The sequence below is a fragment of the Lutjanus erythropterus genome, chromosome 4 (genome assembly GCF_056507025.1).
Source record: "Lutjanus erythropterus isolate fLutEry1 chromosome 4, fLutEry1.hap2, whole genome shotgun sequence".
Classification (NCBI taxonomy): domain Eukaryota; kingdom Metazoa; phylum Chordata; class Actinopteri; order Lutjaniformes; family Lutjanidae; genus Lutjanus; species Lutjanus erythropterus.
Genome location: NC_139320.1, coordinates 18,479,494 through 18,495,687, shown reverse-complemented (window position 1 = coordinate 18,495,687; position 16,194 = coordinate 18,479,494). Strand labels below are relative to the sequence as shown.

Sequence of the window (16,194 nt, the reverse complement as noted above, 5' to 3'; positions counted from 1 at the left end):
ATAATGGTTGAGAAATTCTCCTTGGTACAGGCAATGAAGTGGAAAGGAAGTCTATAAATAAACAGCCAGCACATTAGAAGTCACTTCCCACTGATAGTAATTAGTGGGTTTCAACTTGGATTGTCATCTGGTCAAATAATTAATGATAAATATTGTAAGACATTTTTGTCAATTGCTTTCTTTTGTATTAATTTTTTCCTTGAAGATATTGTGTCTTTGCATGGTCTTGTGTGCAGCTTCATTGACTTGCTAGTGAGAACTAAGATCCTTTATAATCTTTTATCAAGCAATCTCATCTTCATTCTTAACATGTTATTCTCTACGAGAACACAAGTAGTCTAGTGGGAGGAATATGTTTTTTAAGGACCTTAATGGTGTCTAGTTAAAATTTTTTTGATGTTGCCAAGGTGAATTAATGTCCCACTGGGTTCATTTAGCCTCCATCTTGAATTGATGTCCATGCAAATGGTGGAAAACACACATTTTCATAACACCTGAACCAGACAACATACAAAGACAAATGAACCAAATTTTTTCATGTATGTTTGACACCAGGAATCAAATAAAAAGGTCACTGACATGGTGCACACTCTTTAGCAATGAAAAGGCTAATAACCTTAAGGCTTATAACAATGTAACTTTTGGTTTTACAGTAGCTCCCTGTAATAGCCAAATGAAACTAGTTTATTTTTATTCAGCAATGAAAATGTAATTAACTAGATGGCAATAAAGTATATAGCATGCAAGTGATAGAATGTGGAAAAATTTATTAATTAAGATAAAGTATTAATTTTGAATTATCACTTCAAGACCACTATTTCTAAACATGGATAGTTGTAGGCATAATGCAAGCAAGATGCTCTCTTTTTGAGGCAGATCCAGATTTTTTATGATCTTATTTTGTGTTAATGTGCCCATACTGCCTAAACCCAAGACTGTTTACAAATACTGACTGAAATCATGCTTTCAGCATCCTCCAAACGTTGCAAATTTGGATAAAGCCCTAATTGTGGCTACGGAATGAAGCGATGAGTGTTGGTGGCCTGTGCCATCTGCACTGAGTTATTGCTGTAAATGTATTTCACAGTGTGAAGTGAAGACAGTATGGCTCACACTGCATGCAGGAAAGGAGACAGGGAGAAAATGCGTTCTGGTCCCTGTTGTAAAGGCATACTGAGCCAAAGCAGGCGAATGCGGTAAAGCTGTCAGAGCGTTCAGCGTAGTAAATGGTGTATTTTTGCATAACTTAAACATGATGGCTGCCTCAGCTGACCAATTAGAGATGAAGTTGAAATTATTTGTGATTACAACTCCACATCCACTCAAACTTGCTCCTGTTAATATAGCACAGCTGAAATAAAACAGCAGGAAGATTACCCCGATATTGCTTTGGTCTAGCACTGTACATAACAAGCCACTTATAAACAATATACTCACTCTCACTATTTAAATTGTATCGGGATCACTCTTTTCTCTAATGTGCGAACACACAGTGGGCCTGTAATGTGTGAAAGAAACAAAGTTTTGAGTTTAAAGGGATATTTCGGATTGTTTGATGTGGATTTGTATGAAGTACTTATCAGTAGTTAGTGTATAAGCTAGAGTAGGGGCTTGTTGGCACATTCCCAGCTAGGATTAGCAGAGAGGGGCACCAGCAAGGAAGCTGAGCAACCAACTGCTGTGACAGGGTCAGCAGCAAATTGTATTTTTGCCCCTAAAAAAAGACCCACCTTAAAAAAAAAAAAAAGATATCAGTTCACGCTACATTTAGAATATTTTCACTGCTTTATGTTGATGTTACTGATGCATTTTATGAGCCAGATGTCGCTCTCTCCAAACCAACCAAACTCCATAGGTGAAATCACTAATTTTATGTTGCAGATCACTATCCTGTTAAAACACAGAAGTTGCACAGGAGCACAAACTAACCAGTTGAGGCAGTGGTAGACCAGCAACTCACATTTAATTTGGAGTTTGGTAGGTTTGGAGCGAGTGATATCTGGTTTATGTAACAGTGGTTTCCTGTTAGAGAAGGCTGTCTGACGACACAGTAAAGCAGTGAAAATATCCCAAACTGATATTACGTTGTGGACCTTTCTTAAGTGGTTGAAAAACCTTTTGTTGATGACCCTGTCTACAGCAGGTCATTGTTTAGCTTCCATGCTGGTACTCCTCTCTGCCTCTCCTAACTGGAGGCGTGCCGATTTGTATCCACTGTAGCTAATATGCAGACTATCAATAAGTACTTCATAGAACTCTGTAACAAATCTGAAAATCCCTTTAATATTTAAAATCGCCACTGGAACAATCCTCTTATGGACATGGAAATGTATTTGCATATCTTTTATGAATATACATTAAACACTGAAGTTGTTATATTCAGTTTAACGCAACTTTTCAAATATTAACAACAAGAACTGACTCTGGTTGGCAGCTTCAACATATAGACAGGCTCTCCTCGCCATGGATTTCTCTCAAAGGAAAATGTGGCCACCAGTGACCACACTAGACATTTCTCCTTTGTTTCAGCTGCCCTGTAGCTGTTTTGTGCTCTCTTTTATCACAAAGAAAACAGAGAAATCAAAAGAGCGGCATCGAGGTAGTGAGGAAATGTCAAGCTTTTGTTCAAAGCGGATGCCTCAGTTTAGGAAGGAAATGTAAGCCCTGGCCTTTCGACACCCACACCGATATTGTGTAATCACATTGCAATGTCCACTCCAGAGTAAACACCTCCTCAAATGAATGAGTGAAACATTGCACCCAACATTTTGATTACCTCCCTGCTGCTAACATTGATGTTGTAGTGCCACCCACCTCCCCGCTACAGACATGTTTGTGCTCTGATCACATAGTCAGAGTAGCAAACACGTACTCATACACACACAGGCGTGCACACGCTCACACTTTCAACCCAGGCTGAGCCAGTGAGATAAAGCTATCTAATTATATTCCTCATTTGCCGTTCTGATCCATAGAATAGATGATCCTCACACGACCACCGGCCTTTTGCAGCCGGCAATTGATCTTGTTTTGACAGTGTAGCTCATACGAACCACATACATCGTAATAACATGTTAATGCATGCACACTGCATATAAACACTGTCCTTACATGAACTATAGCACATGCATGCTGCACTAATACCGTCAATTCATGTTGGAAAACCAGTGAAAGAAGAGAAAAAGAGCTTTCAATACATTTTTCTTAAATCGTCTGCAGCATTCATTTTGCAGCAGTAGCAGCCTTCCAGCATCCTCCAGTAGCATACCAAGACGCCATCTGGCAAAGTCTCATTAAAATGCTAATTCATTTTAATAAGAGACAGGTAATAAACTGCAATTATGTATCGTCAGAGAGATGGCAGAGAGCGGGAGTTTGAGGGAAGTTGGCGGAGAAGCGAGTTGTCTCACTAATCAAGGAGCTGCCTCACTTGCCACCCCCTTAAACCCACATTCTTAACCTTAACCATCACAAGAGACATGCTAAATCTTTGATTTTAACAGCTTTTTAAGGGCCTTGTAAAAATGGAAACCTTTCCGTGTCTTGTTTTTGTGGAAGCATCTCTTTTTGAACCAAGCTTAATATATGAATTTAAATTAACAAGCCATGTCAGCTTGTTTGTGTATAATTTTAAAGTGAATTATGTCCACAATGCATTTCAAGGGCTCCAAAGAAAATTCAGTAAAGGAAGACCTCATTCAGGATGTGGTGATCCTGTAATGTGAACAAACTTACAATAATGCTGCTGAATGATTTTATTCAGACATGATTAATGATGTATGAGCCTGGTTGGGCTTCTGTTGCGTGCAGAGGTCCAAAATTTGACATCTTTGAGTGAAGTAAGAACAGCCAATCAAGAACAGAGAAAAAATCCACATAAGCCCTCTCTCTCATTCTCTGCTGCAGCTGTGATTTTGCATCTCACTTTTCCCATCAATTAAATGTCAATAAGATAACTTTGACCATTCAATCATTCTCCTGTCTCTCCTTTAAAACAGGAAGCTCCCAAGGTGCATTAGCGGTGCACAAAGGCTTACTGCATATAGAGAACAATTGGAAAAAAAGACACCTCTCTCTGCAAAAATTTATGTGATGATTTGATCTTTGAGAGCTTGGCATATGTGAACAGCAAATATTCCATAGCCTCACTCTGCCTCCAGCAGCACTAAAATGATGGATCCTGCAACATATTTTAAGACAAAACACTAATGGCTCAAATGAAGACAATGTGTGGGTGTTTAATCAACAATTTGAAAAAGTTAATTTATTGTAAGAAATAATTAGTGATGATGCATGTGGTGTAGAAACAGCAAAGATATTACAGACCTTTTGCATTTGTTTTCACCGTGATGTTTGAGGTGGCTGTTTGGCTTTGTTGAATGTTTAGTTGCTGCACATCTTTCAATTAAATGAATTCAGTTTATTTTGCCATAGACACTGGTGCTGTGATTCACCTATCTTGCAATGTCAAGAAAGTGAAAAATAGTTGATGTATCTTCCCAATCTGCTTCAAAATTTTATATGTTCCTCCTTGGTCCATGCTACACCCATCCACCGAATTTCATGATAAATCAGGTCATTAGTTTTTCTGTAATCCTGCTGACAGACAAGCCCACATACAAATAAACAGCCCCAAAAACGTAACCTCCTCTGTTTAGGTAAATATGCACAGATCACATACAAAATTCCTCCCCAGTATTTACTCTTGTTCTGTAATTGCACCTGTTTACATATAAAATCACTTCAAACCATTGCCTCTATGCTTTGCTTTTCTAGAATTGTATTTACAGTGAGCTCTTCAGGACCAAAGGGAAAATAGACTTGAAAGACAGAATTGGGTCATGTGTGACATCTTGTCTTCATATTAGTGCTGTCACCTGGCGTGAACAGCCTCCAGCCCAGATGGCAAGCAGACCAGTCGTTTAGGCTGAGCTGCCCTTGTCAGGCAAGATCTTGTAGCCTGACCAAGGTTTAACACATGCTGGCTCCAAGTCCACTCCATACCTGCCGCTCCTAATGGCTGAACTAATCATGATTACATAGTTTGTAATTCCAATAAAACAGGTAATTTGATCAAACTTATTTTGGGAACGTGACCATGTTTTAGAGGTTAGAAAAGGTTTATTTATAATTACAACATGAGCAATGAATGTTCTTTATTTGATAGTAAGAGATCCTTTATTAGCACATCATTAGACTTTATAGAGGATAGTCAGGGATACATTACAACAAAATTGTACTGTAAACTACAGTGTATTATTTCCCACTGTTGGACCCTTATTAGATTTTATTAGATGGTACACAGCTGTAGTATAAACTAGCTTATTAGTTTACCTTTGGGTGTAAAGAACATATTATTTCTAGTTTGTGTGTAATTTGATACAAAGTAGCTTGTTACATCTCATTAGTTAAGTGTGATCAAATATTCAGAGAGCGTTTTGATGGATGTTTTGTCTTTCATTCAAGTCATTATTGAATTGTGTCTTAGAGTTGGGGCTTAATATCTGGTTATTTCCTAACCTATTGGTTCAGGGGTTAAATGTGCAGCAAGCAAATTGATTGAGTTGACAAGTGTGTTATCGCCCCACAATGTGGGTTTTTTTTTTTTTCCCCTTTCCATCTGTGTAGTCCTGAATACGCTCCAAAGAACTGCTGTAGCACTCTCCAGCAATGTTTATCTCTGTGGGAGAAATCAAGCCAGCCATAAATCAACAATTTCTTGATCCAGAATGAGGTCCGGGCCCCCACTCATGCCCTTCATTCAGTCCTGGCGTGTCCTTGGTTAGATTGTACCGAGGGAGGGATGAGACATGTTCATATCACACCACAGTGCAATCTTCCTCAGGAGTCCCAAATTACCAAACACTTCAGGTGTTAGTGCTCGAAGCAGGAGAGCAATTAGAATAAAATGTACCTCAAAAACTCGATTGAGCACAATTGTCATATGACCTGAAAGTGAAAATGAATTTAATTATTCATGTTTCAATTTCTGTGACTCATCTTCAGACTTTTTATGGTTGTTCTTTTTTCAGGGCCACCTACCATCTCCAGTACACAGACTCAGCAGGCTTTACATGGAGAAAAAGGACAAATCAAATGTTTCATTCGAAGTACGCCTCCTCCAGACCGCATTGTAAGTACATCTGGACTTGTTTTTTTTTCTGATCTCATCTTTGTATCAGCTCTGCCAGACTTTATTGCAAGGACACATTGAAAGCTGTAGTTATAAAGAGGTATTTTATGGAACCATGGCACCTGAACAATGCAGATTAAATATTGTAGTGACCAGTCTGTCATTATATTTGTTTGAGATATCATGCCTGACTAAACTATTGATCTGTTAACTAGACATGGACAGCACACAAAAGTAAAGATAAGTTGAATATTTTAAAGAATTAACTTCATTATTTGTTTTAAGGTGGACATGAAGCTACAGTTTGAACCCTCGGTTTCTCATTTAATGCACACATATGCTCTGTTAGCACTGATCCCATTAAGATTTATGGACCTTATATAAACAGCCGTGAGCTCGCTTTGCACTTATTAATTTGGTGTGTGCGTGTGTGAATGTGTGCGTGCATGTTTGCATAGTATGCGTGCGGTTAATTGCTATACTTTGTCATCTAGTGTGTGTTTTTATTATATGGATGTCCAACATTAACAAGCAACATAATTAATATCAGATTTATTTGCGAGCAGTGCCTTTAGAGGCCGTGCTGCTGCATCTTCAGTGTTTATCCTGGATTCCAGGATATTATTTTAATTATCAGTCCAGCTTTCTTTTCTTGTGTTTTTCTTCATGTTTACAGACGTTGCATAAAAGTTACACTGTAAATGATTTCCTTGCATATTTGCAATAAGTTACTGGCAGCATGATTGCCAGCACATTGCCAATCTGGTTGTTGTATTTTAATTTACAATAAACTACTATAAATGTATTATAATGCAATTTTCAGTATATAGAACAAAACTGTATTACTACAAAACAGCATATGCTGCACTTTTACTGTATTTTCTTACGCTGTATTTTACTGTAATATCTGATGTTGAAATATTACTGCTCATAATTACTAATAATAGTCATTACTACTAATGATAATATCATATAATACTATAATTATCTAATGTAAAGTTACCAATATTATAATGTTACTATACCTTACCATAACGTTACAAGTCAAAAGGCGATCCAAACAGTGTTCCTAAAAAAGATTTATTCAACTTTAAAAACCTTTTTTTTCTTATTTTTTTGGAAAAGTTTCATAAGCGTTTTATTACAGTGTTTGACAACATGGCAAATGTGTTAACATCAGCGTGTTTGTGTGATCAGCCACATTCCTGTGTACTTTTAAACGTGTAGTGAAAGGACTTAAGAGAGTGGTTGAGAATTAGCACAAAGATCGGACACCTCACTGATGAAGGGGATGATGAAACTCAGATCCCACACTGTAAGAAAGACAACACACTCATAGAGACAAGTAGGACGAAACCTGTTACATGTGGTTAATGTTAATTTCAGTTCAGTTTGCTTCAGAGGGCCTGAAAGTCTTTTAAACATACACATCCTTGACCTCACTAGGCAAAAACTCCACAAAAGATTTTAAGATTAAAGGCAAAGAAAGGAACGCTCTCCACATTTTGTATCCCAAAAATCAACTGACAGCTTTCTCCCACTTGAGAATAAATTGAAAGCACTTGAGCCAAGGCAAAATTTGTAACATTGTTACACTGCATTTCACAACTCTATTTAGCCAAATGTCCATTATTGCAAGTTTGAACTTGAATGTGCTGTTTATCCTCTGAATTTGTCTTTCTTGCTCTTTATCCAGAATAATTGATTCCCTCGTTTCTTAGTTAAAAATCAGCACAAATGCATAATGAAATTCTCACCATAGTCACCCAAAACAAGTCTGCACTAAGACGCCTTGAAAAAAAAGCAGCCACTAAATGGCACGTGTTATAGCACTGCATAAATAAATACAGTATAATCAAATATCTATTGTTTTCCTACGTTTCTCTCACCACAAGTGTCAATGCCACCTCACTTCAGACCATCCTTAGACCCAACACTTCTTTATACCTACTGCAGTGTGCTTTGGGAAAAATAAAAAAAAAGCTTCTTCAGTATTAGGGCATTTTATGTTGCTATTATTTTGAAATACATTTGTTCAAGACATTCTGTTTGAGTTACTGTCTAGAAACCAAATGTTAATTTAGTAGTAGATAAATTTGAATGTATATGTAACAGAGTTTGCACAAGGAACTGGCCTGAGAAGGAGCTGAAAATTACTCACATCCACAAACAAACCATAACTGATATCCAGCGCTGTACTTAATAATTGTGAAGAGTCCGCCTTAAAGCCTTAGAATATGGTCTGTCTTATGAAGGTACAGTGAAAAAGTTAGATTTAGTAAGTTGTTACAGATGAAACAGGCAGTTATTGATAGAATATTGTGTTTTTCAATGAACCAAGAACATTCTTAATAACATCACATACATCCTTTAAATATTTTTGTAATGATTTCAAAATGTTTCAAAAGTCAAAGGGTCGCAGCAGAGGTGTTGCTGTACGATCATAGTGTGTAGGAAGAGAAAAATAATTGTGCTTCTTAAGAAAAACTGAAATAATTTAAAGCTGTAATATGTAATATTTCTTAGAATGTTCAAACCCAGAGAAATTGATTATTCATTCAAGGTAATGGTGCATTTCCTACTAGCCATCGCAACTTGCTATTATTTTCTATTTATTTTAAATATATCTCTACCTGAGTCATATCAGATAGAGTTTCATTGGCTATGGTGGTTATTTAACATGCACATAACAACTCCCATGATCCTACACTACTTCACATCATCATCAAAATGCATCTTTTGTTATTGTTTTAATGTGAGAAAGACCCCTTGTGACAGAACTTACATATCATGCATTTAAAATAAATTAAAAGTTATGTTATTGTTATTAAGGTGTAGTCTTTATTTTCATTTCAGAACATTTTTTAATCTTCTTCTTTGTCCATCATAATTATTTACTGCATTCAAAATAATGCACAGTATCTCTTGCCCTACATTCTTATATTGATCTACTTCACAGCATACCATGCTCTACAAATGGCTGTTCGACATCTTTCAACAGCCAAATCCAAAAAGCACAGTAATTCAAACACTGCGGTGAGAAGAGATCTGCCTAGAGTACATGCAATTTGCAATTATCCATCAGACATTAGCTCAGTGTGCAGATGCCGGAGATATCTCAGTGAGCTGGCAGCCAGTCAAACAGAGATGAACAGCAGCAAATGGACAGTTAACAAACACATTTTAACCACAACATTTTGAACCGTAGGACAGCTTTCCAAAGTGCTTTAACCAGTCAAAAGATATAACATCATCTGAGTATTCTCATAGATTAATTTCCCATTGATACTTCTCTGAAAAGATAAACTAACATCCATGCATTGACACCAGTAACACATACTACCTATAACAGAAGACCATATAACAATCCCTTTCCTACTGAGTGAGAGATTACTGATTACTATCATCCTGTGTCTCCATGGAGATGTGCAATATGAACAACAAAAAGGTGCCTGCCATAGTACAAGAATCATCCAAGAACATGCAGGTGAAATAACATAATGACACATCATGCACCAGTGAACACCTTCTGATGAAAAGATTCACAGATTAACACTGGGTAGTTGTGTAAACCATAGATGTGTGGTGGTTTGGTCAGCTTTAACACCTGAATGCTGCAGTTCCCTTGTTTGGTTGTAATCAGGGTCGGAGTTGGCTTAGGGTGGTGTTGGACAAGTTTATGTTCTTCTGGTCACTGACCATTTTAAGGGTACGTTCACACTGCAGGCAAAAGTGGATTTTGTTTGCTCCTATGTGACTCAGATCAGATTTTTTTCAAGTCAAGTTTTTCATATCCAAAATCAGATACAGGTGGGATTTTTTGTTTGAACAGTCATAGTTCATTTGACTTTTACATCACTCCTGTCTTGTAAGTAAGTGTCTTGTAAGACTCTCATTGCTGACAGGTAAATTTAAAAGTAGCCCCTTGACGTCCTGAAATTTTGAATGAAAGATGTGTCTATGAAGCCATTCACATCAGTCTCACCAATCTCGGCTCAGACACATCTGTAGAGAAGTAGCAAACCTATCATTATCTTCTTCTCACAAATTTGATGGCTTCCACTACACATAAACGTATAAATTAAACTGTAAAGGCTGACTTTGGTGGCCTCCATGTTTACTTTCATATGACAGCATACTGCGTGGGAAGTCTTTGTTGTTGTTCATTTCCAAGTTCACATTGGAATCTGATTTGGGCCACATTTTGAAGATAAACAGACAGCCAGAATCCAAGCAATAAATCAGAATTTAGCGCTAAGACTTGTGTTAATTTTCTCACAATGGAAAGGCTAAAATGGCATTTAACATGTAAGTTTGTCATCTAGTTTAGCGTCATTAGTTTAGTCATAACAAATATACATTTTTACCTGCGGGTGATGCTCAACTGCTGGGGTCTCTAAACTATCAAAATTCATCTTAGGGGGACATGAATGTCAGCACGATTCAAGTCCACCCAATAGTTTTTGAGATATTAGTGTGGACCAAAATGGCAGACCAGTTAGCATGGCTAAAAAGCTTTTATTAAATGCATCCAAAGTCTTCTTCTCTTTTACTGGCAGTTATTCCCTTCTCCTATCATATCCCTCCTGTGCATATGCATGTTCCTTATGTTCTTGTACTTGCAAATCCCTTGAAGAACTCGAGATACAACCAATACAGAGACATGTAGCAGCATAAATGGTGAAAAAATAAACACAACCTACCACCTCTTCACCCTGTTTTCTCAGGCCTGGTCCTGGAAGGAAACCGTGTTGGAGTCTGGAACATCTGGCCGCTACACCGTGGAGACCGTAACCACAGAAGAAGGAGTAATCTCCACACTGACCATGAGCAACATTGTGCCGGCTGACTTCCAGACCATCTACAACTGCACAGCGTGGAACAGCTTTGGCTCTGACACTGAGATCATACGCCTTAAGGAACAAGGTGGGAGCCAAGGTTCGACAAGTTCCACCTTCCTCTTCTTCAAGTCACGTGACTGTGGTTTTAGATTGTAGTGTCTCTGAGCTTACGTGTCTGGGTTAGTGTGTGGATGTGCCTTTGTGTATGCATGCGTGTATTCGTGAGACAGGATATCCTGATAAAATAGTCATCTATAAACAATGTTCATTCAATTTTAGATGTGTAAAATTGAGAGACACAGATTTTAGTATATCATATGGTAAATGTTTGCTTTGCTACAGCGTATAAACACCATTAGAGATTTTTTTTTTTTCTATTTTATCATAAATAAGTTCAAAAATTGGAATTTTACCCATTTGGAACTGCAATATGCTAATACAAAGATACCCTGCATGGCCTAAATTCCGAACCGTTTGATGTACAGTACTGTAAATGTGATGATGACACAGATAAATTTCCAACAAATTAGTTTTCCGGGTTAACATAAAGCAGAACTCTCGGGTAATTTGAACTGGTGACCCTTTAACATATTCCCCGCCATGCATATAAAAGACACTGTGTTTCCTGCTCTCTTTATGTGAAAGAGAAACTTAAAACACTCTCCATTTCTTTAGCCTCAAAAAATGAATACTTTTTTTATCTGCTGACCTTTTCCCCTCTACCGGAGGGGAAACTGTGTTTTCTATCCACTTATCGCAAATGATAAATTATAAGCTGCTTATGCGAAAGTGACATTGATCAATGAAGACATTAAATAGGCTTTAATGGTGTAGGGAGAGCACTTGGTTGTTTTGCATTTGTTTAAAATGTGAGAAGGTCATAAACGTGGGTTGGTAACTCAGATCATTAAAGTGCGCTTTAATGAGGACCTTTAATGTCGGAGAAGCATATAGATGCAGGTTTAATCTCCTCCTAGTGGCAAATGCAACATCCTTTGCAGAAACACACAGACATGATTATGCTTACAAACTAATGCACACACTCCTGCTCTCTGCTCAATGAGAATAAAAGCCCTCTGTAAAAGTCTTATATGAGCCTAAATGAGTGTAAATTAAAAGTTATTAGACAATAGGATAATGAGACAATATTAGCGAGAAAATGTTTACCCATGCTGATAACAAAAGGTTTAGTAATTAGTTTTTGTTTGGATATAAAGTACAGATTTTTTTTATTTTTTTCCTGTGGCATCGTGCCTGTGTGATTTTATTGCATGGCCTTGTGCCTAAGGGATAATGTCAAAGTCACTTAGAGGGATAAAATATAGCACATCTCCCCTTAGTTCCTGTTTGCTGCAGAGACAGAAGAGAGATGAGGAGAACTGGTGCATGTGTGTGCCTGAAAGAGAAAGGTGGCCTCTACATTATGACTGTGTGCTGTTGTTTTCTCTCTGTGTATATTTGAGTTTTTAGTATGTAACTATAGGAGGACGTTTCTCCGTTTTTGCTCTCTGCAGAGTCTCTCCCGGTGGCTGTGATCATTGGCATTGCTGTGGGAGCTTTTGTGGCCCTCATCGTCCTCATGGGCACCATTGGAGCATTCTGTTGCACCCGTTCCCAGAGAAGTACGTGTCCTCCTCTTCGTCCACTGAAGCATGCATGTCAAAGCACTGTATCGCCCCCAGGCACACAAGAAAAATGTCCATCTATTCATATGTAGATATTGTTTTCATTAAAAATCTGCCCCCAAAAGTTAAGCCATTTGGTTGTACAAAAAAAAGTCTGGACTTGAGGTTTCTTAAAGGGGCAGTTCACCCAAAAATCAAATATACTTTTTTTTTAATGTAATGGTATTCATCCATCTTGATTGTTTTGGTGTGAGTTTTGGAAATATCAGTCATACAGATGTCTGTCTTCTCCTGAATGTAATGAAACTAAATGGCAATGCTCAAAGCAGCAAACATAAACATTTAAAAAAAATTTAAAACCAGTATTTCTTTCCAAAAATAATGACTCTGTTACTCAAGATAATCCACAGACCTTTTGTTGTGAGCAGTTTCATGTAGGAACCTCTTTCTTTCTATTAGAAAGACAGCAATTCCAATAAAATCTACTACAGAAAGAAAATAATTATTTTAAGAAACTGCTCACAACAAGGTCTGTGGATTATTTTGAGCTATGAGGTCATGATTCCGTTGCTGTTGATTTTTTCAAATGTATTTCTTGGTACTTTGAGCACCACAGGATAAATGCCATCTAGTTCCATTATACTGGAGAGAAAGCAGGAATCTCTATGCCCAGTATCTCCACAACTAGGCAGCTCAGACCAAAACAATATCAATGGATAAATAGAACTACGGGCCAAAGAAAAAAAAATGTATTTTTGATTTCAGGGTGCACTGTCCCTTTAAATATGAGACATTTATGAAAAAAATTACAAAACATTAGTTTAAAAAAAAATATGAGACAGGATGAATGTCTGGAACATAGTGTCACACTTAATACAAGATGAAATCACTCATTGAGATGGACATCTTTTTGTGGTGCAGAGATAGCCAGATTGTAAAAAGGGCTCATTTCATGCAATCTCAGTCTGGCTGCATTCGCTTCTGAGGCTATTTACATCCTGCGTTATGCTCATTGCCACCCACCCATGTACCAAGTGACTCAGGTTAGAGACAGTCAGCCGCTGTCTCTATCCAAGAACCAATTTGTGCTACTGGTCCCTTCAGCATGTCTATTGTCTGTATACTACAGAGGAAGCGCACCTGGTTATGCCCTCACTGCCCGTCTCCATCTGTGCTCACCAGAGAGAACTTGCAAGCAAAATTAAGACAGAAAGTAAGACCTTGTTATATGACAGTATCATCAGCATTGTCCCAAACTGAATGAGCCACCGTGAAAAGGCTGTGTGAGATTGCATATGTATGCAGAAAAAGATAATCTTGTGTTGGCAGGAAACAAATGATTAATAATACTTTGTATTGTTTTCTGGAAATGGGGAAGCTCTCACAGACCAAACCCAGGGATCTTTGCTAAATTCTGTAATACTGCAAACTGCACTGGGGGAAATTATAAAGTCAACAAATACAGAATGGTGTTTATCCAGCTTATTGAGATATATGTGTCATCTGTTTCTGCCAGATCTGAAAGGAGTCGTGTCGGCGAAAAACGACATCCGGGTGGAGATCGTGCACAAAGACCACAATGCAGCACGAGAAAATGAAGAACACACCTCCATGAAACAACTGATGGTGAGTGTGAGTGTCGCAACATACTACTTTCCAATTCTTATTGCTGTTTGTGATTGTAAATTTTTGCATGCCCTTCTTAAAGGAGAATTATGTAATATATTTACTGCACAAAATCCATGTCTGTTATGTTATCAGATATTAAGAGATTAAGAAAATCGAAATTTCAACTTCTCTGGCAACACAGCCAGTATGCTCCACTTTGAAATATCCATTGCACTGCAGTTTTTGTTCATTCAGAATTTGCTGAGTGAAATCATTAAATCATTAATAATCTGTTAGAGGGAGCAGATGTTTATAACAGTTATATTGAACAATATGTTTATGGCGGTCATTGAATTCCAACTCCAGGGTGTGTAGTTTCAGAGCAGTGGGCTTTTGTTTTTGTGACAATGTACTAAGCTATACACTGACATTGAAAATTGACAGATATAAATAGCTGATCAACTTACAGTGTAGGATTCGTCACTGCTTGTCATTGTCCAGGTATAACCTGGGAACCAATTTGCTTCAACCATTGATCGTATATTAAAACTACTATGAGAAGTTTTTAACTGGCTATGAAACAGTCTTGATTTATTACTGCTGCCTCTATAAATGAATGACATTGACTACAAGAAGACTGGCTATGTCTATAGGTGTTCTTAATACCTGCCACTGGGTTGGATTCTCTGTGAAATACGATGAAACAAACCTGTGTGTACATTTTTCCAGACCAAGTTACAGTGAGTATTATGTCAGTCAGTTAAAATTAAGCAGGAGGAGATTTTAGTTTAGATCATTTTAATTTTACATTATATTTTGTGGTTTTTACAGTGGAAACATTGTCCACTGTCCAGAATCAAGACGATATAAAGGTTGCTTGAAGTAGCTTTAAATGGGGATTCAGTCGATTTAATATACTGCCTGTGGCTCCAACTAAACATTTCGACTGCAGTACTCATCTTTGAACACTTGTGTCTTACATATTGCTCTTTTAAGCAATATCTTTAACATAATGAATGCACTTTTCCGTTGGCATTTGTGTTACCTAATGGGAGAACAGAAAGGCATGTAGATCGCGTATTGTGCTGTAAGGCACGGGAGCTATATTTGCCTATATGATGCCGCTAGCATACCCATTGTATCTATGGGGATGCTGATGCATACTGGGTAATCCTACAGTGGGTGTACTTCTGTATCTACATGCCTTCTAGACACACAAAGAACTGTTTCCTCTTTGGAACAGTACCAGTGTTTTGGTTTTCATGCAGCTTGCTCCAGGGCTGGGCTATTTGCAGTGTGAGGTTTTGGATTAAATTTTCTTGAGGAAAAAAAGAAAAAAAAAAAAAAAACACTTAATACAGATGGTACTTGATGTTAGTGCAAGGAAATGAGCTTAGCTACCTTACAAATCTGCATTTTGTTAAGATAAATAAAAGATATTCACTGATACATTATTAATACTCCCTGCCAGCCGTGAGTGAAGGTGAAACATGTCTGACTGATATTAAAAAAGACGAACAGGTGATAAAAGTGAAATTTGCCCGTCTCAGAACGTCTTTCCGCTCTGAGTGGGAGAGTTTCAGAAGCTACACAGAGTCTCAGTATACTCTGCTTGATTTCTGTGCAGGTTGAACGAGGAGAGTTCCAGCAGGAGTCTGTTCTGAAGCAGCTGGAGGTATTACAAGAGGAAGAGAAGGAGTATCAGCACATTAAGGTACGACTCGCAAATGACGAAGGCATGAAGGCGAGAACATGGGAGAATGAGGGTAGAGAGTGGTGAGAGAAAGAACTCCTTTAGGGCAGAGGGTGGTCTTCAACTCTGGGACCAAAAATAGCTGAAAAGCATTAATCCCTCTCCTGCTACACATGATTTTCCAAGGAGAGGTCCCGAGGCAAAATGACTCCTGTTAGAGGTCTGATTCTTATTAATTAGTCTCTCATCAAAGGTGGTTCAAGAAATCAGAAGCTGTTTGGCCCCTAAGCTGTT

At 37.8% G+C, this 16,194-nt stretch overlaps 1 protein-coding gene across 11 annotated transcripts in view; it reads left to right on the top strand.

Moving 5' to 3' along the window:
- The window catches only part of kirrel3b (kirre like nephrin family adhesion molecule 3b), a 206,695-nt gene that overhangs the window by 185,714 nt on the left and 4,787 nt on the right, over window positions 1–16,194 (top strand). For 3 of the 11 annotated variants that reach the window (XM_084717201.1, XM_084717199.1, XM_084717198.1), the window contains 6 exons: window positions 6,033–6,133; window positions 10,861–11,071; window positions 12,489–12,596; window positions 13,729–13,812; window positions 14,116–14,231; window positions 15,835–15,921. In XM_084717201.1, the coding sequence (XP_084573327.1) occupies window positions 6,033–6,133; window positions 10,861–11,071; window positions 12,489–12,596; window positions 13,729–13,812; window positions 14,116–14,231; window positions 15,835–15,921 (707 nt within the window). The remainder of the gene's footprint in view (window positions 1–6,032; window positions 6,134–10,860; window positions 11,072–12,488; window positions 12,597–13,728; window positions 13,813–14,115; window positions 14,232–15,834; window positions 15,922–16,194) is intronic. The other 8 variants (XM_084717203.1, XM_084717204.1, XM_084717205.1 and 5 more) reach the window with 7 other exon arrangements.